Consider the following 16,242-nt stretch of genomic DNA (forward strand, 5'->3'; position numbering starts at 1 on the left):
CGGCAAACTAAAATATTCTGTTGGAAACTTGAGTGGGAGCTTCCGTACCTGCTGGCGGTGTTTCATGATGGCTTGACGGGCGGCTGGGCTGGCTTCCCCCGACTTCGTTCACGGCTGTGACCCTGAACTGGTATCTCACATATGGAGCCAGAGACAGCACAACTGTTGTTTCCTTCCCTTGGACGCGAGTCAGTTCTTCCCACCTTCCAGGTTCCTCTCTGTTCCCTTCAAATTCTACAATATACTCTGGCAGTGGGAACACAGAAGAACACATTAGAGAAGACTGAAAGTGTTTAAGTTATACTAAGGTTTATATGTAATATGAAATGTTTTAAAGGATGTTTCATGGATAATCCACTCATGGACCAATGGCTTGAATATTAATTTTAACTCTGGAGAACACAGCTACCCCAAGACTTTCCTACCGCTGATATTGCTATTGTGGTCATCTCCAGCCTCCCATGTCAGTCGAACACTTCTGTTCTGTCTTTCCGACAAGTGAAGCTTTTCTGGTGGATCCGGAACATCTGATTAATGATGAAAAATAAAGGTAAGGAGAAGGCAGATCATTGCTTTGTCAATTCCACTTCCTCACTCAGGCACACTACAATCCCCTGCTTCCCCTCCATGCCCCTGCCTCCACTCTGACCTGCCATATCTCACTCGACCTTCTGGTTCTATTTCAAATGCAGGTCCATCCACGTCTGTTCCCAGCTCTAAGTATTACCTCCCTTTACTATGATTAATACAACTCATACACTTATTTATATGCTTGGTTCATCTCTTGTATGGGACTAAACAGATCTTCCAGAGTAGTAACTATACTTTATTCATCTTTACATCCCAGTGCCTTGCACATAAATGTTTTGTGACTAAGTAAACATTGTATTATCACTTGAATCATGCCTGTAATTATTATATTAGAATGATAAACTTAGGTCCTATAAGGACAGGAAAATAAGAACATGAATTTAGACTTTCTTTTCTACATGCTTTGGATTTTTCATTTATAACCATGAATTATCAGTAAATCATACCTGGAGTTCTAAATAAGAGTAGGAAAGGGATTTATATTGGAAGAAGATATTGAGCTAATAAATGTGCAGAGACTAGAAACTTGAGTAGGCAATGACAAATTTTAAGCGTGTTAAAGTACACAGAAATTTCTGGTACTTTAAACATAAAAGGAACAGTAAAAGAAAAACAAAATTGTATCACTAATGATCCTGACTTCTAAAATTTGGTTTCACTTCTCTCGTGAATTCAAGGACACATTTTTTCAGAGGAGACAATCAGAGTCATATCTAATAGTACCTTCGTAGGCAAGCTTTCTTCTCCAAGTGGGAAAAAACATCCATTATCCCTGTATTTAACAACTGTTGGGAATTTATACTGACAAACATTGTTTTCACTTCAGAAGACAGCGTGTTTATTTTTAAAATGTGGTCAGTGACTACGTTCACACTCTAGAATCCTAAATGATAATTTACAGTAGAGCCCTAAATAAGTATTTATTTCTTCCACAGGCTTGAGGATATCTGAACTCAGAGAACTTAAGCTTCTCTTCAGCACTTAATAAGTCTACTCATTTCTCAAAATTCTTGAAACAACCAGTTCAGCCTGTTTTGTCTGACATTAAAATCTGCTCTTTCTGAGAATCACATGGAACTACGATAGATGGACTGCAATTAAGACCTAAAAGAATGTTGCTCCTAAAGGATGCTTCTGGCAAGGCTTTTGAAAGTAACTTCTGATTGAAAAGGGTCAACCACATGCTTTAAAAAACTATTTTCCAGGAAAAAGAGTCTTTTAGAAACTATACATGGATTTGACATTTGTTACTGTCAGTTATAGGGATATGCTTCTTAAAATCAGAGACGGACCTGAAAAAATAGGGTATAAACTCCAAGCAGTGCTAAGAGGATGCCCCCTATCTCATTAAATATTCATTATTTTATTTTCACTCTAAAAACATTTGGCAATTGCTTCATCAATAAATAGTACATATACTCATAGCCACTATTTAAAATTATCAAACTTTAATAGTTCTAGAAGACGGCAGCCTAATTACAAGACTGATATATCAAATTTCACAAGAAAATTTAGATGGCATGTATCAGGTGGTAGGGATGCCGATCTCTTTGCCATTGCTCAAAATACTTGAGGGCAAAGCCCATGGATCCTGACACTGACATTTAAAGTTGTACCTGGGACAAACTCCAGTCTACCTGAATTTTAACCATTTTATCTGGTCAATCACTTACTGGAATGATTACTAAGGACTGAACCTTTCCGCTTTTAGTTCCCTGAAGTAGCTAAAATACATCTCCTAAAAAGGTTTCTTTTGAACCAAGTCCATACCACCTATCATCTGATAGGTAAAAACCTCACATTTTGGGGGATTTTTAGGTGGTCATTTGTTTCACTTCAAACATGGTGGTCATTTATCTCACTTGAAATAAAGTGGTCATTGGCTTCACTAGTAAAGATCCAGCCTCTGTACTCATTTTCCACCAGCCTACCTCAAGAGGGACTGAATTCTTTCCTCTCGTTCTGTACCCATGGAAGGCAACCTCCCTGTGAATCCCAGTGAGCAGAGTGCTAAGGATACAAATGCCTGTTAATAGTAAGGATTTATCTAGACACATGGTCAAGGCATTTAAGATACTTCCCTGGTGGCTTAAGACACTAAAAAACCTGCCTACATTGCAGGAGACGTGGGTTCGCTCCCTGGGCTGGGAAGATCCCCTGGAGAAGGGAATGGCAACCCACTCCAGTATTCTTGCCTGGAGAATTCCATGGACAGAGGATCCTGGCGGGCTACAGTCTATGGGGTTGCAAAGAGTTGGACGTGACTGAGTGATTAACACTTTCTCTCCTTCTCTCACTTTTAAGGACTGTCAGCAAGCTAACGGAAAACTAAGTGGTACCCACTGAAATACAGTAATAAGAGAAAACTAAAAATGTCTTTGTCAGGCTCCCAGCAGAAAGTAAACAGTTCACACAACTTAAGGTAATTCAATGAGTTTGTAATAAAGACTCAAAAGATATGAGCAGAATATCTGGGGTGAAGGGTGGGGGGGTGGGGAGAGGGCAGTTACTAGAATTCCATCAGGGAGAGCTGTGTGGACAAAGCCTCTCTGAGAGCATAGATGACTATGGCAGAGGGACACAGCCAGCCTGCAGGGACGGAGTATCCGGAAAACACACCCTCCACCAACCACCTCTACTGCCATGGCTCCCCACTGGCTGAAGCAAATGAAAGCTTGAGGGTAAGGGGTTTATCAATGTCTACCATTTTCCAGATTCAGAGAGCAGGTGAGATTGAATCCGGAAGGGAAACTAGGAGAGCTATCCAACAGTCTACGAGCTGTAAACATGGATGACTGCAGGCATAATTGCATTGATTATACCAAAGGGGCATGCACATTGCTTTCTAATTAGAATTATTATTAAAAAAAGGTCAGAAGCCTTTCTCTGCATAAGAACCCTTCAAGTCCTTCCCTCTCCTTCCGAATGTGGCCCTGGGAATTGAGCTGGGTCCAGCCTCTGGTTTAGATCAGGACCACTGTTTAATCACCACTGGACCCCACCCTGACCTCTCCACACTAGCCCACCTCTTTCCTTCAGCCACATTTCTCTGTGTATAGCTCAAGGGTCCTGGGAACTCAAGCATACTTCAGTTTTCTTTCTGCTGATAGCATCACCTACCTCCCACTGCTTCTGGCAACATTACCCAAGCAGAAAAAAGAAATTAAGCATTAATTAACTTCTTTAGAATAAGAAGAGGTAAAAACATTTGAAAGTAGGGTAGCTAATTGAAAAATTCAAACTAACAAACAGGCACAGGCTTAAATAATCATTGGCTTAATTGCCAAGAACACTGGAATTTAATCAATAATGGACAAAAAAATGAACAAAGATTTCTCTATTAGTTAGTGCACTTACCAAGGACAGTTACTTGCGTCATATCAGCAATGCTATCCAGAGCAGTGTGAGCTGAACATGAGTATATACCTTCATCTTCCATGGTGACATTAGATATCGTCAGATTAGCTCCATCAATAATTATCCTACCAGGAAAGAAGTGAGTCTGTGGTGAGGATGAAAATAATAGAAACAAAAGAAATGTAATCCTGTCAAAATTAAATATTCCCCATGGAAAATATTTCAAGAAAGAATTAAAAAAAAAAAAAAAAAGCCTGTCACATAATGCTCATTTTATTGGAGAATGCAATAGTTGAAAACTGGAGATAAAACTTTATTCAAACACACAAAAATGTTTTTAATTTATGAAATCCAACCATCTGTGATTTCATGGGTCAGTGATGAAACTGTCTTGCCTGGTGTGTCTGAAGACTATCTTTACTTTACAACAGTTAGGATACATTTGAATAATTCTTAATGCATGTTTGGGGAACCACCTACATAGGATCAACTAGGGTGCTTCTTATAAAGATGGATTCCTGAATCACACCTCAGTTCGACAGAGCCAGGATATCTCAGATGAAGTGTGGTCATCTGTCTTTGACAACTTTTTCTTTTCTCCTTCCTTCCACCTCCCACATAGAATGCACATTAAGAGCTGATACAAATTAAACTCTGTGACTTACTTGAACACTAGATGGCAGACTAAGACTTCTTTTTGGAAATTATTTGATGCTTTTTTTTTTATCATTTGCCAATTTTTAATTGAGTTTACATGATTTTTTAAAATAAATTATACCTTTTACTCTATGCCTATGTATTATTAGCCTAATTATTCAAGTGATTTGTTTAAAAATAAAGTTCCATTAAATTTGAGATACGTTCACGGCAGTTTGTTATTTGGTTGAAAAAAACAATGTCTTCCTTGTGGAGAAGGAGAGAAAATCTTACCTAGTTTTGTTTTGTTTTGTTTTTTTATATATAAAACTGTTGAAAATTCTGAGTTAAAAGAAACCACTTAGAACTGTAGTAAAGTTAAATATAGTTCTGTCCTTTGATTATAGAGAAAGTCAACCCCTCAGCTTTTTGCCAATAACTGAACGATTTGCCAATTGACACTACCTGGTATTGCTAGTCAAGGAACTCAGTACAATTCTAATGAAGAAGCTTTGACATAAATCAGTTTCTCAGTTCATGTTAGCTATGTGTTCATTCGGTATAAATATCAGAATATTACATATACTTACAACCTTGAAAAGTTTACCTGCTATGAAGACTATGATTTAATAACCTCTTCAGGAGGGCTGCTTGAGCCCTGCACATCCGCAAGGGCCCAGAGGAGCTGAAATCTAGCCTATCATCTTCTTGCCAAGATTTATCTTCCGGTGTGCGGCTGCTTCAGGCCAGAAAGAAAGGGCAACTTTTCTGTAATGCTCTCTCTGTTTTAAGAACTCAGAAGCGTGCCTCTTTTTAATCAAGGTAGAATGACCCACTGAAATTTGGTAGCTCTAATCTACCAAGGGAAGTTATTAAAATTCTGTGCGTTGGCCTCAGTCCAGGTTCTGAATCAGAACTTCTGGGAACAGGGCAAGGGCCTCTGCATTTGAACAAGATACCTAGGGACGTCTCGCTCACATCAAAATTTGACTAATTGTGTTAGCAAGGATGCACTCTGCTGTGAAAAAATAAGAAATAGCTCCAATTTCTCAGTGCCTAAGAACACAACCCTTTAGGTCTCTCTTATATTATGTTTCCATCAGAGGTCAACTGTATTCTGCTTGAAGAAGTCCTTTCATTACATTTGTTAAGCATATTATACATTTTAAAAATGGATTCTACTCTACTTTTAGAACCTGCTCTCTGGCTTCATCTTCATCTCTGTCCCCCCTAGTCTTTCCTCCTGCTTTTACCTGTTTAATTATCTTCCTTGAGAACCCTGCCATCACCTGCAAAGTCTCGCCTCCCTCATCTGAAACATCTAGCTTGCTAGTCCCCAACCCATGTTAACCCCCACTGTTTTCTCGCTCCATTCTGTCTGTGTAACAGCCAAACTTCACTCATGACAACATGGTTCTCTCTTTGGAGACCTCTGTTTGAGGCTTCAACTATGTATAATCCTGAACAAAACTTGGAGCCTAATTCATGTTATCTAAGAAATGGGTATAACAATATTTTCTTTCTCTTCAGGAGAACTAAATGAGGGAATACACACAAAATGATTGGTGTACAGAGCCTGGCTTAGTATGTGGTCACAGAGTGTTACTAATACTATTAATCAAATTGATTCAATTCATTTTTGGCTCATAACTCATCACATTTCTTAATGTCCCCAACTCCCATTCCTTCTGCCTTTCTGCTTGAACAAACTACCTTAGTTCTTCATTTCTTAGGAAGGGACCATTCTATCCTTATAATCTTTGCCTAATCTAATGCCTTTTAGTTCTGGATCCGTATCTTCCACCCCTGAGTTCTACCCCATTCATTTGCTGTGATTTTCAAAGGGAAAAAGTACCCCTTCCATGATGCCAAGATAAAGCCTTCCCACTTGTGCTCTTGACACCTTTTCCCTCTCGTCCTCCTGTTCACAGACATACAGACACATCCTAAAGCCCACTGTAATCTCCCCTGCAGGACAGTCCTTCACTCTGTCATCACGATAGTCCCCATTACATTTGTTAAGCACAGTCTGAATTTTACAAATGGTTTGATGTCACATCCATTTTCCCTTTCATTTTTCGATGTTAACAACGTTGTATTGTCTAGAACCACCTGCAGGATAGAAATCCACAGAAAATCCCTTGAGATGATTCCAGCTTTCCTAACAGGTTTGCTGTGAGGATAATCAAGAGAAAGCAAGGATGCGAGTCACTAAAATGACATGAGGCAGCCGGCAGGAATAAAGGCCCAGGGTGGCCGTTCTCAACACTCATCACACCCCTGTGCGTGACGGGAGACAGGAGGGAAGAGGAGCAGGTATTTTCACTTCTTCTTTCCCCCTCTATGCACCTTTGGATCAGAAATTCAACCACTTTCTAGGTAAAAAGCTTCTGGCTCCCAGCCTAGTGATAAAAAGGCACCCCAGCAGAAAGTGAGAGATGGGAGCCTACTAATGGTTCCACAGAAATTTAGCGGACACCTGTGATCTCAACGTCCTGCTAAAATTTCACGCCTGCTTCTGGCTCCAGTCAAGACTAGCCAGCAACAGTCACTCCCAGCCCTTTCCACCCCAGATATGCCTTCTATGTTAAGATTACTGTTCTTCCCCCCACCCAGTATTTAAAGAAAACTAGAAGAATAGCTGCATTACTTAGGTGACCAGATAGCCAGAGTCAGCATCCTGCAGAAGCTATAAAACTGAGTCACAGAAAGAGGCTGTTTCAAATGTCTGGATTCAGGACCTAAATATGCAGGTAACATCACCAACAAGCCATGAATCTGACTTCTCAGCTATAACCCAGAGATTATATGGAGGCTCCCAGACAACTAGACAGTAGCGAAAATAGAGGGAGAATCTGGGGATATCTGAGCAGCTGATGAATCAACTGACACCTAACCAAAGGCTGAAGATCTCCACTACAATGTGTAGCCTATTACGTATCAACATTATTCTCTTTTTATGTCCCTGATAACTGGTTGCAGTACGTATGCTGTCTTTCCACAGACATTACATTTACAGATGAGATGTGATAGGATAAACTAAGTACCTAGGCCAAGACCAATCAATACCTTTAGAGAGAGGTGGCACACACACTCACAAATACCAAAAGAGACCAACCAGGTAACAGAAAGGAGACAAGATTACTGGAGAAATGAGTAGAATGAATCATCACAGCTAAATTGGACTGAGCAGTGAGTATATTCTAAGTACTTGGTGTTAATGCACAATAATCCTATGATGGACTTACCCTGAAAAACTTTTTTGAACTAAACTATGTTATAGAATATAAAACTAAGGCACAGAAAAGTTAGGCAACTCGGAGAGAAGCATACTTGCAAAAGATATTCCATGAACCCCAATGTTCATTGCAGCACTATTTACAATAGCTAGGACATGGAAGCAAGCTTAATGTTTACCGACAGAGGAATGGATGCAGAAGATGTGCCACATATTCACAATGGAATATTACTCAGCCATAAACAGGAATGAAACTGTGCCATTTGCAGAGATGTGGATGAACCTAGAGAATCTCATACAGAGTAAAGTAAGTCAGAAATACTAACACATATATGTGGAATATAGAAAAAATTGGTACAGATGAGCCTATCTGCAAAACAGAAATAGAGACAGATGTAGAGAACAAATGTATAGATACAAAGGTGGGGTGGTGGTGGGATGAACTGGGAAAGTGGGGCTGATGTGTATACAGTACTATTTGTAAAATATAACTAATGAGAACCTGCTGTACAGCACAGGGAACTCTACTTAATGCTCTGTGGTGACCTAGCGGGAAGGAAATCCAAAAAAATGGAATATATGTATACGGATGGCTGATTCACTTTGCTGTACAGCAGAAAATAACACAACGCTGTAACAATTTTACTTCAATAAAAATTTTAAAAATACAGAAAAAGTTAGGCACCTTGTCTAAGGTCACAAACCCAGTGAGTGACAACACTGGGATTCCAACCCAGGCCTCTGGGCTCCAGAGCGCATGCTCTTAATAATGACATTGCCACCAGCTCGTATAGAAAAGCAAGTCCTAAGGATCTTCAGATTTAGACATTCAGAATGATGGACAACAAAATAAGCCTGCAGGTGAGACTTGGATCAAACATGGTCAGTGTTTAATACCTAACTCAGCAACAACGCACAAGAAAGGAGAATTGTCCTCTGCTTTCACAAGACAGCATATGTATCCAGTAAATAATATTTTCTTCGATGTACTTGATAATGTTTAGAACTAGCCAGCATCTATTCATACATTATTCTATATTCTCCTCTCTATTTTTATATATCCTCTACAAAGAAAGTGGAAGGCTCAAAATGTACTTGTTCTTACTTAACTAATGGGAAGGGTTCATGACGTGATTTGGTTCTGCCCGTGAGACAGGGAGACCGGAAAGGACACCATCTCTTCCTCTGGGACCGTGTGAGCCACTCAGTCGTGTCCTACTCTTTGCGACCCCATGGATTGCAGTCCATCCGACTCCTCTGTCCATGGAATTCTCCAGGCAAGAATACTGGAGTGGGTTGCCATTCCCTTCTCCAGGGGAACTGTCCTGACCCAGGGATCGAACCCAGGTCTCCTGCATCGCAGGCAGATTCTTTGCTGTCTGAGCCACCAGGGCCCTGTGAGCAGACAGAGACTCTGGCACGTGTCAGAACTGTCAGTGTTGGATTCACCAGGAGCACAATAGGCTGAGGGGGCAGTGAAGACAGCAACAATACCAGCCACATGAACTGCAGCTGCAGTACCACACCACCAAGAACCCAAAAGCTTAGGAAGCAGCGCCCTTAGGCCTAACTCCTCCAGTCTTGCCATGGCTTGGCGAGCACCCAAGCCCATGCACAAGTATTCCTCAAATAACAGGAGTGGTTTCTATTTCCTGCACTTACAGGATGGTACACATTATATGAAAAACAGCTAGCAAAAATGAAAAGACCAATGTTTGAGGGCAAAGTGAAAGAAGTACATTATATGACCTTCTAAATGTTGCCTTAAAGACTGAAATGTAATAATCAGTTTTTATATTGTAATGCAGTGTAAATACTTTTACCACTATTCTTCTCTCAAATGCAAGGTTTAATCCCAAGCCAATATCATGAGATACGGTAATGGTTTACCTACCTGCCATCCTCGGTGCCGTTCATTTCAAAGGCTTCTCCATCTTTACTCCAGGACAACTTCAAACTGTATTTCAGATGTGAGTCACATGTGCTCTCACAGTGTAATTCCAGTGTATGTAACCTGGGGACCCGAGGATTCTTAGGAGAAACTCTAAGGTTTGTAGCATCTGTTTTCATAAAACAAAGATACCAGTCAGAAGTACAGAACAGCTTACTTTATTGTCAAGGTGAAAGTAAAAGTCGCTCAGTCGTGTCCGACTCTTTGCGACCCCTTGGACTATACAGTCCATGGAATTCTCTAGGCCAGAATACTGGAGTGGGTAGCCTTTCCCTTCTCCAGGGGATCTTCCCAACCCAGGGATCAAACACAGGTCTCCCACCTGGTAGGTGGATTCTCTACCAGCTGAGCCACAAGGGAAGCCCAAGAAAACTGGAGTGGGTAGCCTATCCCTTCTCCAGGGATCTTCCCGACCCAGGAATTGAACCAGGGTCTCCTGTATTGCAGGCGGATTCTTTACCAACTGAGCTCTCAGGGAACACTTAAGTTATCAACAAGTTGGCAGTGGCAGGATTATTGTCAAGTGCCTGTCATTTAATCAACCAAAATGGTCAACAGTTATTGTCAAATCTTCATGCACTATTTATCACACTGTCATTTCTTAACATCACATATCATTACTAATTTTGTTTCATCCCAGCCAGGGTACCTCGGTGGAAGTATTAATTAACAGCACTATCCCTTTCTACTTCCTAGACAAAGGGAATAAGAAGAAAGCAAGGAAGCAAATGCATCCAGATGTTGAAAATAATATAAATTCTCCTTCTAGTGCTTCTGGATATGCGATAAAAATACCATAAAGGAAAGAGGAAATTCAAATTATTTCCTATTACCATGCTTATTATTAGCTCAAACCTGAGGTTAAATGGTGCAGCCTATGCACAGATGACTACATGAAGGTGTGGAATGTGAACGTAACCCCCATGAAGGCAGAGGCTGTGTCTATTTTGTTACTACATTCAAGTGTTCACAGAACCCAGAAGGGAGCCTGTATACAGTAGGTACTCAATACGTATTTGTTGAATGAGTTACAGTGAGTCACATTTTGAAAATAAACTAGTAATATCAACACTATAAAGCTCAAACATTGGTACCATGGCTATATTGAAACATGTTTTATTATAATCGTTTCAAACATATAATCCTTACTCTTAAGGACCATAATAAGGCAGATATATTTTACCAGAATGTGGTACTTGCTAAGCCTCTCAGAAGCTGACTTCCAATTCCACTATCATGCCCTAGTATTTGCTATCTATATGTTACTCAAAAAGTTGATTAAAATGTGGAAGTGTTAGTAAAATTAGTTATTTGATATCCCAAGCATGAAATTTGAAGAGATTATCAAACTGAATTAATTCCAAGTAAATTACTAACATCCTATTCCTAATTCAAAAGTCAGAAATTTACTGAATGATAACCAATACTGTTTGATAAGCACTTGTTTAACAAGACTCTGAAGTTCACATTCATTGTGACATTTTATAATTATAACAATTCTATGAAAATATCTCTGCCTTACAGAGAAGATAACTTAAAGGTTAAAATGATATTAAGTAATGATACTAACATTTTCTAATTAGTAATGGACTGAACTATAATTTGAACTCAAGACTGGAAGAGACCAAAAATCCTGCTTTCATGACTAATAAACACATGAAAAGATGCTCAACATCATTCATTATTAGAGAAATGCAAATCAAAATCACATTGAGGTATCACACATATGTGCGAGCTTATTCGTGCCTGACTCTCTGCGACCCCATGGATTGTAGCCTGCCAGGTTCCTCTGTCCATGCAATTCTCCAGGCAAGAATACTGTAGTGGTTTGCCATTTCCGCCTCCAGGGGATCATCCCAACTCAGGGATCAAACCCACGTCTCCTGTGTCTCCTCCACTGGCAGGCAGATTCTTTACCACTGAGCCACCGTTCTCTGTGTTTTCCTGAAAAGGGTTCTCTGAGCAATTTTAAAATCAAAATATTGATGATGCCTGTGGGTCTGGGTTCCAATCAGCCTGAGTCTAGGTGCAGAGATGCTCCTCTTTGGGACACTGATATATTTCGGCATATTCTTAACTTTTGTGAGCACTTAGAAATAAAACAGGCTGCTTGGACAAGAAGAAACACTCAAAGCTGTTTATGATTTAAAAACAGGACGAAAACCCTTGCCATTCTGTCATGCCCTAGTCTTTACAAAATGGATCCCTTGTGGATTTATTTGTGAAATTTTTAGTTCTAAGAGTTGAATACTGATGCCATTTCACTGAGTTGGTTATTGAAATAAAACAGTTACAGAAATATACCAAAATAGGGGATTTTAAAGTGTTGCTGGTCATCCATCACCAAGAACACCTAGCTCTCTCTTATAATTGTATAAAGCTATGGACACATCACTAACATGGCCTCTAATTCTTGTGATGGTCTTTTAGATGATGTCTGATGTAGGGAAAATGGAAAACTGAAGCTGCGTGACAATTCATGCAAAGTAAAATCAAAATAAGATTACTTCTGATATCCAGATTGGCTGTGACTGCTGTTTTTCCTTTAGCATTTTCTACCCAACAAGAGTAGGAACCAGCATCTTCTTCTGTGGTCTCGGTGATCTGTAATGTGCCATTCTCATGGACATGATACCTTCTGCCATCCAGAGGTTTTGCTTCTTCCACTTTCTGCCTATGGACATAGAAAGCATGAATCAATTTGGGCTATGATTGAATCGTATCTTTTTTTTTCAAACTGGCCACTGGTGTCATTCAACCTTATCCTTTCTTCACAAACTCAGCAAACCTTACGAAATTTTCCATCATACTTAACAATTCTTTAAAATATTATGTATTTGGTTGTGCTGGGTTGCTGGGTCTTAGTTGTGGCACATGGGATCTAGTTCCCTGGCCAGGCATTGAACCCAGGCCCCTTGCATTGGGAGCGCAGATCTCAACCACGGGACCACCAGGGAAGTCCTTACAATTTTTTTTTTTTTTTAATAGGTGATAGGTGCATATCTTACCTGCTCAAATAGACTGTAACTGGAGGAAATTTGGGTCTGAGGTCTGTGCCTCTGCTGTATTTATAATAGCTCTCAGTACCACTTTGCATCTGTCCTCACAGTTTAATAAATTGTTTCTACCTTATTGATGGTGAACTCTTTAGTTAATCATTGCTGCGGGGTACTAAATGGGAAAGCTAGTAATTGAAAGAGATAATGAACCTTCTGAACCTCCAGCTGTCCAGAGGGAACACTGGTCATTCAGAAATATTATAGGCCAGGAAGTCGTCCCTGTCCTGTGGACATGGATTACATTTACCCTTATCAACCCAAAGTCATTTTCTCCAACATTCATCCATTTTCCAAGCATTTTGTTGCGACAACTTGATTCACCTTCTACATTTCACAATAAGAGGCTGCTGGAGAGAAAACAGCCAAAGGGTAAATTCTGGCTGCTGCTCACCAGATGTTACAGGGTTGGGAGGAGGGTAAGGCAAGGGAGGCACTTGCCTAAGAGACAAAATTAAAGGGTTGCCCCCCCCCCAAATCTCAGTAATCCAGATAAACACTGTTTTCAAAGTATTTTTCCTTTTGTTTTTGATGTGAACCATTTCTAAAGTCTTAATTGAATTTGTTACAATATCGCTTCTGTTTAAGGTTTTGGTTTTTTGGCTGCAGGGCATGTGGGATTTTGTTTCCCCAACCACAGATTGAATCTATACCCCCTGTCTTGGAAGGCAAAGACAGGGATTCCCTGTCTTTGGAATTCTTGTCTTTGGAAAAACCACTGGACCACCAGGGAATTCCCAAGGTATGTAATATTTCAATGAGATATTTGCACAAATCAAAAATAATGCAAAAAAAATCCACAATGAACTAAATAGCCACATTTTAAATAACGACAGAATCCGGTCCTATAAGTTGTATGACATTGCCCTGCTCACCTCACTCTAATCTCAGCCCTGCAGAGCACTGGGGAAAATTATTTAAGATCCATTTAAGCAAGTTTTCCTAGAGAAGGAACAAATGTGGTAGATCAACACAACGATGTGTCTGGAGTTATTATCCCAACCTATAAACTGAAACTAAAATTCAGAATACATGTTGAAAATGTTTTAAACACAGGCATTTGTAATGAAATGCAGGCTTAATAATAATGTAGATAATATCCAAAACAAAACAACAATGCATGACTTAGATATACTTATAATGAAAACCTAAATCTACTCATAAAATTGTCTTCGTCATTGCTTCAATGCTTTGCTTTCCTTTGTAAGCAAAAATGGCTCTCCATATTTCCCCATGTGGGAGAATCCAGATCTAGTCAATAGTTCCAGGAGAGGCAGGAAAGTAAGTTTGCTACTTTATTTCTCAGAGGCACTGGCTACATGTAATAACACTGACACAATGCAGCCTGTCAAATGATGGATGGAGGAACACGGGAAATCTACAACTGATGTTCTCTTAAGAAAACTGTGTAACAGCTTACCAGGACACTATTGCCTCCGGTGAAGCAAAGAATTCACAATGTAAGAAAGCACTGTATCCAACCACTGTAGCATAATTTTCTTCATCTGCCGTTTGTATCAATGGACGAACATCTATGTGAAAATAATATAAATACAGTTTTAAACTTTTGTGTAAGAAATAATACAACAAAGTTAATTTTTTCAATATCCTAGTCATATTAATAAAAATGGAAAACAGCTGAATATCACAGCATTGTTGTTCAGTCACTATTGGACCGTAGCCCGTCAGGCTCCTCTGTCTATGGGATTTTCCAGGCAAGAATGCTGGAGTGGGTTGCCATTCCCTTCTTCAATCACAGCACACATTCCTGAATTAGGAAGTATCCCAATGCAGTACCTTTCTGGAAGTCTGGTATGGGGTCTAATACTCAAATGTAAGGCAAAAGGTACTTTGATCCCCTCCACCCTCCCCCTGCCACCTTTTTTTTTGGCTATGCTGCATGGTTCATAGGATCTTGGTTCCCTGACTAAGAATTGAACTGGGGGTCATGGCAGTGAAGGTGCTGAGTCCCAACACTGGATCACCAGGGAACGCCCTCCAGCATGTTTCACGTGCTGAGAATTCAGTCGACTTGTGAGTATGACCTTGAACATTTTCCTGAAGGCAAGAGCAGACAGATAGCTTGCTCCCGTGGATGCTTACCTACAGTCCATAGGGTCGCAAAGAGTAGGACATGACTCAAGTGACTGAGCACGCACACATGCTTACCTACAACATCGATGTTGGCATTGGCAAGAATAGTGCCATGGACATTTGAAGCTTCACACTGGTACACAGCGGTGTGATTTGGTTGTACGTTGGTAAAACTGATTTCCCCAGGAGAGATGACATCACCAGAAAATGGATTTCCTACACGAGATGAAGAAAATGTCAGCTTGATAAAAAAATAGAACCTGAAATATTTATATGCCATTCGTTAAACGTGTCACACAGTATTTATGTTTTAAGACCAGTTTAGGGTGAATAATAGTTCATCAAAGCCAATTCTTTAGAATTTCTTAACATGAACCATGGAGTTTTCTTTCAAGCCCTTCTGCAGTTTCAGTCTTCCTCCAAATGACTATTTATGGCCAACATATCCGTTGATCTCTAGCCCAAAGTCTCTCTATACCTACAAGATTCCAGATTTTCTGTTTAGCTCTGAAATCCCACTGGGAACTGAATCTCACTTACTCTTGTAAATTGAGGTCCTGCTACTGCCCAGATAACCAGATGATCAACACAGCTGGATTCCCCAATCCACCAATACTGGTTGCTGTTTTCCCCCTTGACATGTTGTTCCTTTCCTGCCCTGTTTCACTTTCCTGCCCTTCTGCAATTTCCTGATCTACATCATTTGTTTCAATTGCCTTCCTTTGCTATTTAACCACTTCAGATAAATAGCTCATGTATTACATTTTCCCAAGAAGACTAAATCCTTCTTGAGAGCACAGGCCAGCTTTTTTCTCCCTTCTTGGCAATAAATCCCTATCCCATTGGTTATCCAAGTGTAATTCTGGAAATATCTTTTGGAAATCAGAAAATCTAATGTTTATGGTACATTAATTAAGTGCCAAGGAACTCTGCTGGATATGCCACATGTGCTATCTCATTAACTCTGCTCAGAACCTGCTAGATCAGCACCAACATGGCTACTGACCAAGCCAGGGGGACTGTATTTCAGAAAATACCACATCCCACAGCAACTGGCCATGTGCCAAATCACATGTCTTGCTCGGACACTTGAAAGAAGCCGTGGGAACAAAGAGAAATGTATTAGCTAGGAATGTTGAATGAGGAGCACACATGGTAAAATTTCTCATTTAAATGGCATGACAAGGTTAGTACTATATCTAATTAATTTTTAAAACTAGCACTGTATACTAATGCATATGTGTGGAATCTAGAAAAATGGTACAGATGAATTTATTTCCAAGACAGGAGTACAGATGTAGCTGTAGAGAAGTAATACG

At 40.0% G+C, this 16,242-nt stretch overlaps 1 protein-coding gene across 19 annotated transcripts in view; it reads right to left on the reverse strand.

Moving 5' to 3' along the window:
* The window catches only part of CHL1 (cell adhesion molecule L1 like), a 461,636-nt gene that overhangs the window by 27,269 nt on the left and 418,125 nt on the right, over window positions 1-16,242 (reverse strand). For all 19 annotated transcript variants that reach the window (XM_081528255.1, XM_081528260.1, XM_081528261.1 and 16 more), the window contains 7 exons: window positions 14,999-15,139; window positions 14,250-14,361; window positions 12,281-12,447; window positions 9,717-9,882; window positions 3,949-4,073; window positions 426-527; window positions 49-246 (listed from right to left, as the gene is read on the reverse strand). In XM_081528255.1, coding sequence (XP_081384381.1) covers window positions 49-246; window positions 426-527; window positions 3,949-4,073; window positions 9,717-9,882; window positions 12,281-12,447; window positions 14,250-14,361; window positions 14,999-15,139 — 1,011 coding nt within the window. The remainder of the gene's footprint in view (window positions 1-48; window positions 247-425; window positions 528-3,948; window positions 4,074-9,716; window positions 9,883-12,280; window positions 12,448-14,249; window positions 14,362-14,998; window positions 15,140-16,242) is intronic.

Source organism: Giraffa tippelskirchi, chromosome 9 (assembly GCF_054371585.1).
Source record: "Giraffa tippelskirchi isolate mGirTip1 chromosome 9, T2T-mGirTip1v1.2.pri, whole genome shotgun sequence".
Lineage (NCBI taxonomy): Eukaryota > Metazoa > Chordata > Mammalia > Artiodactyla > Giraffidae > Giraffa > Giraffa tippelskirchi.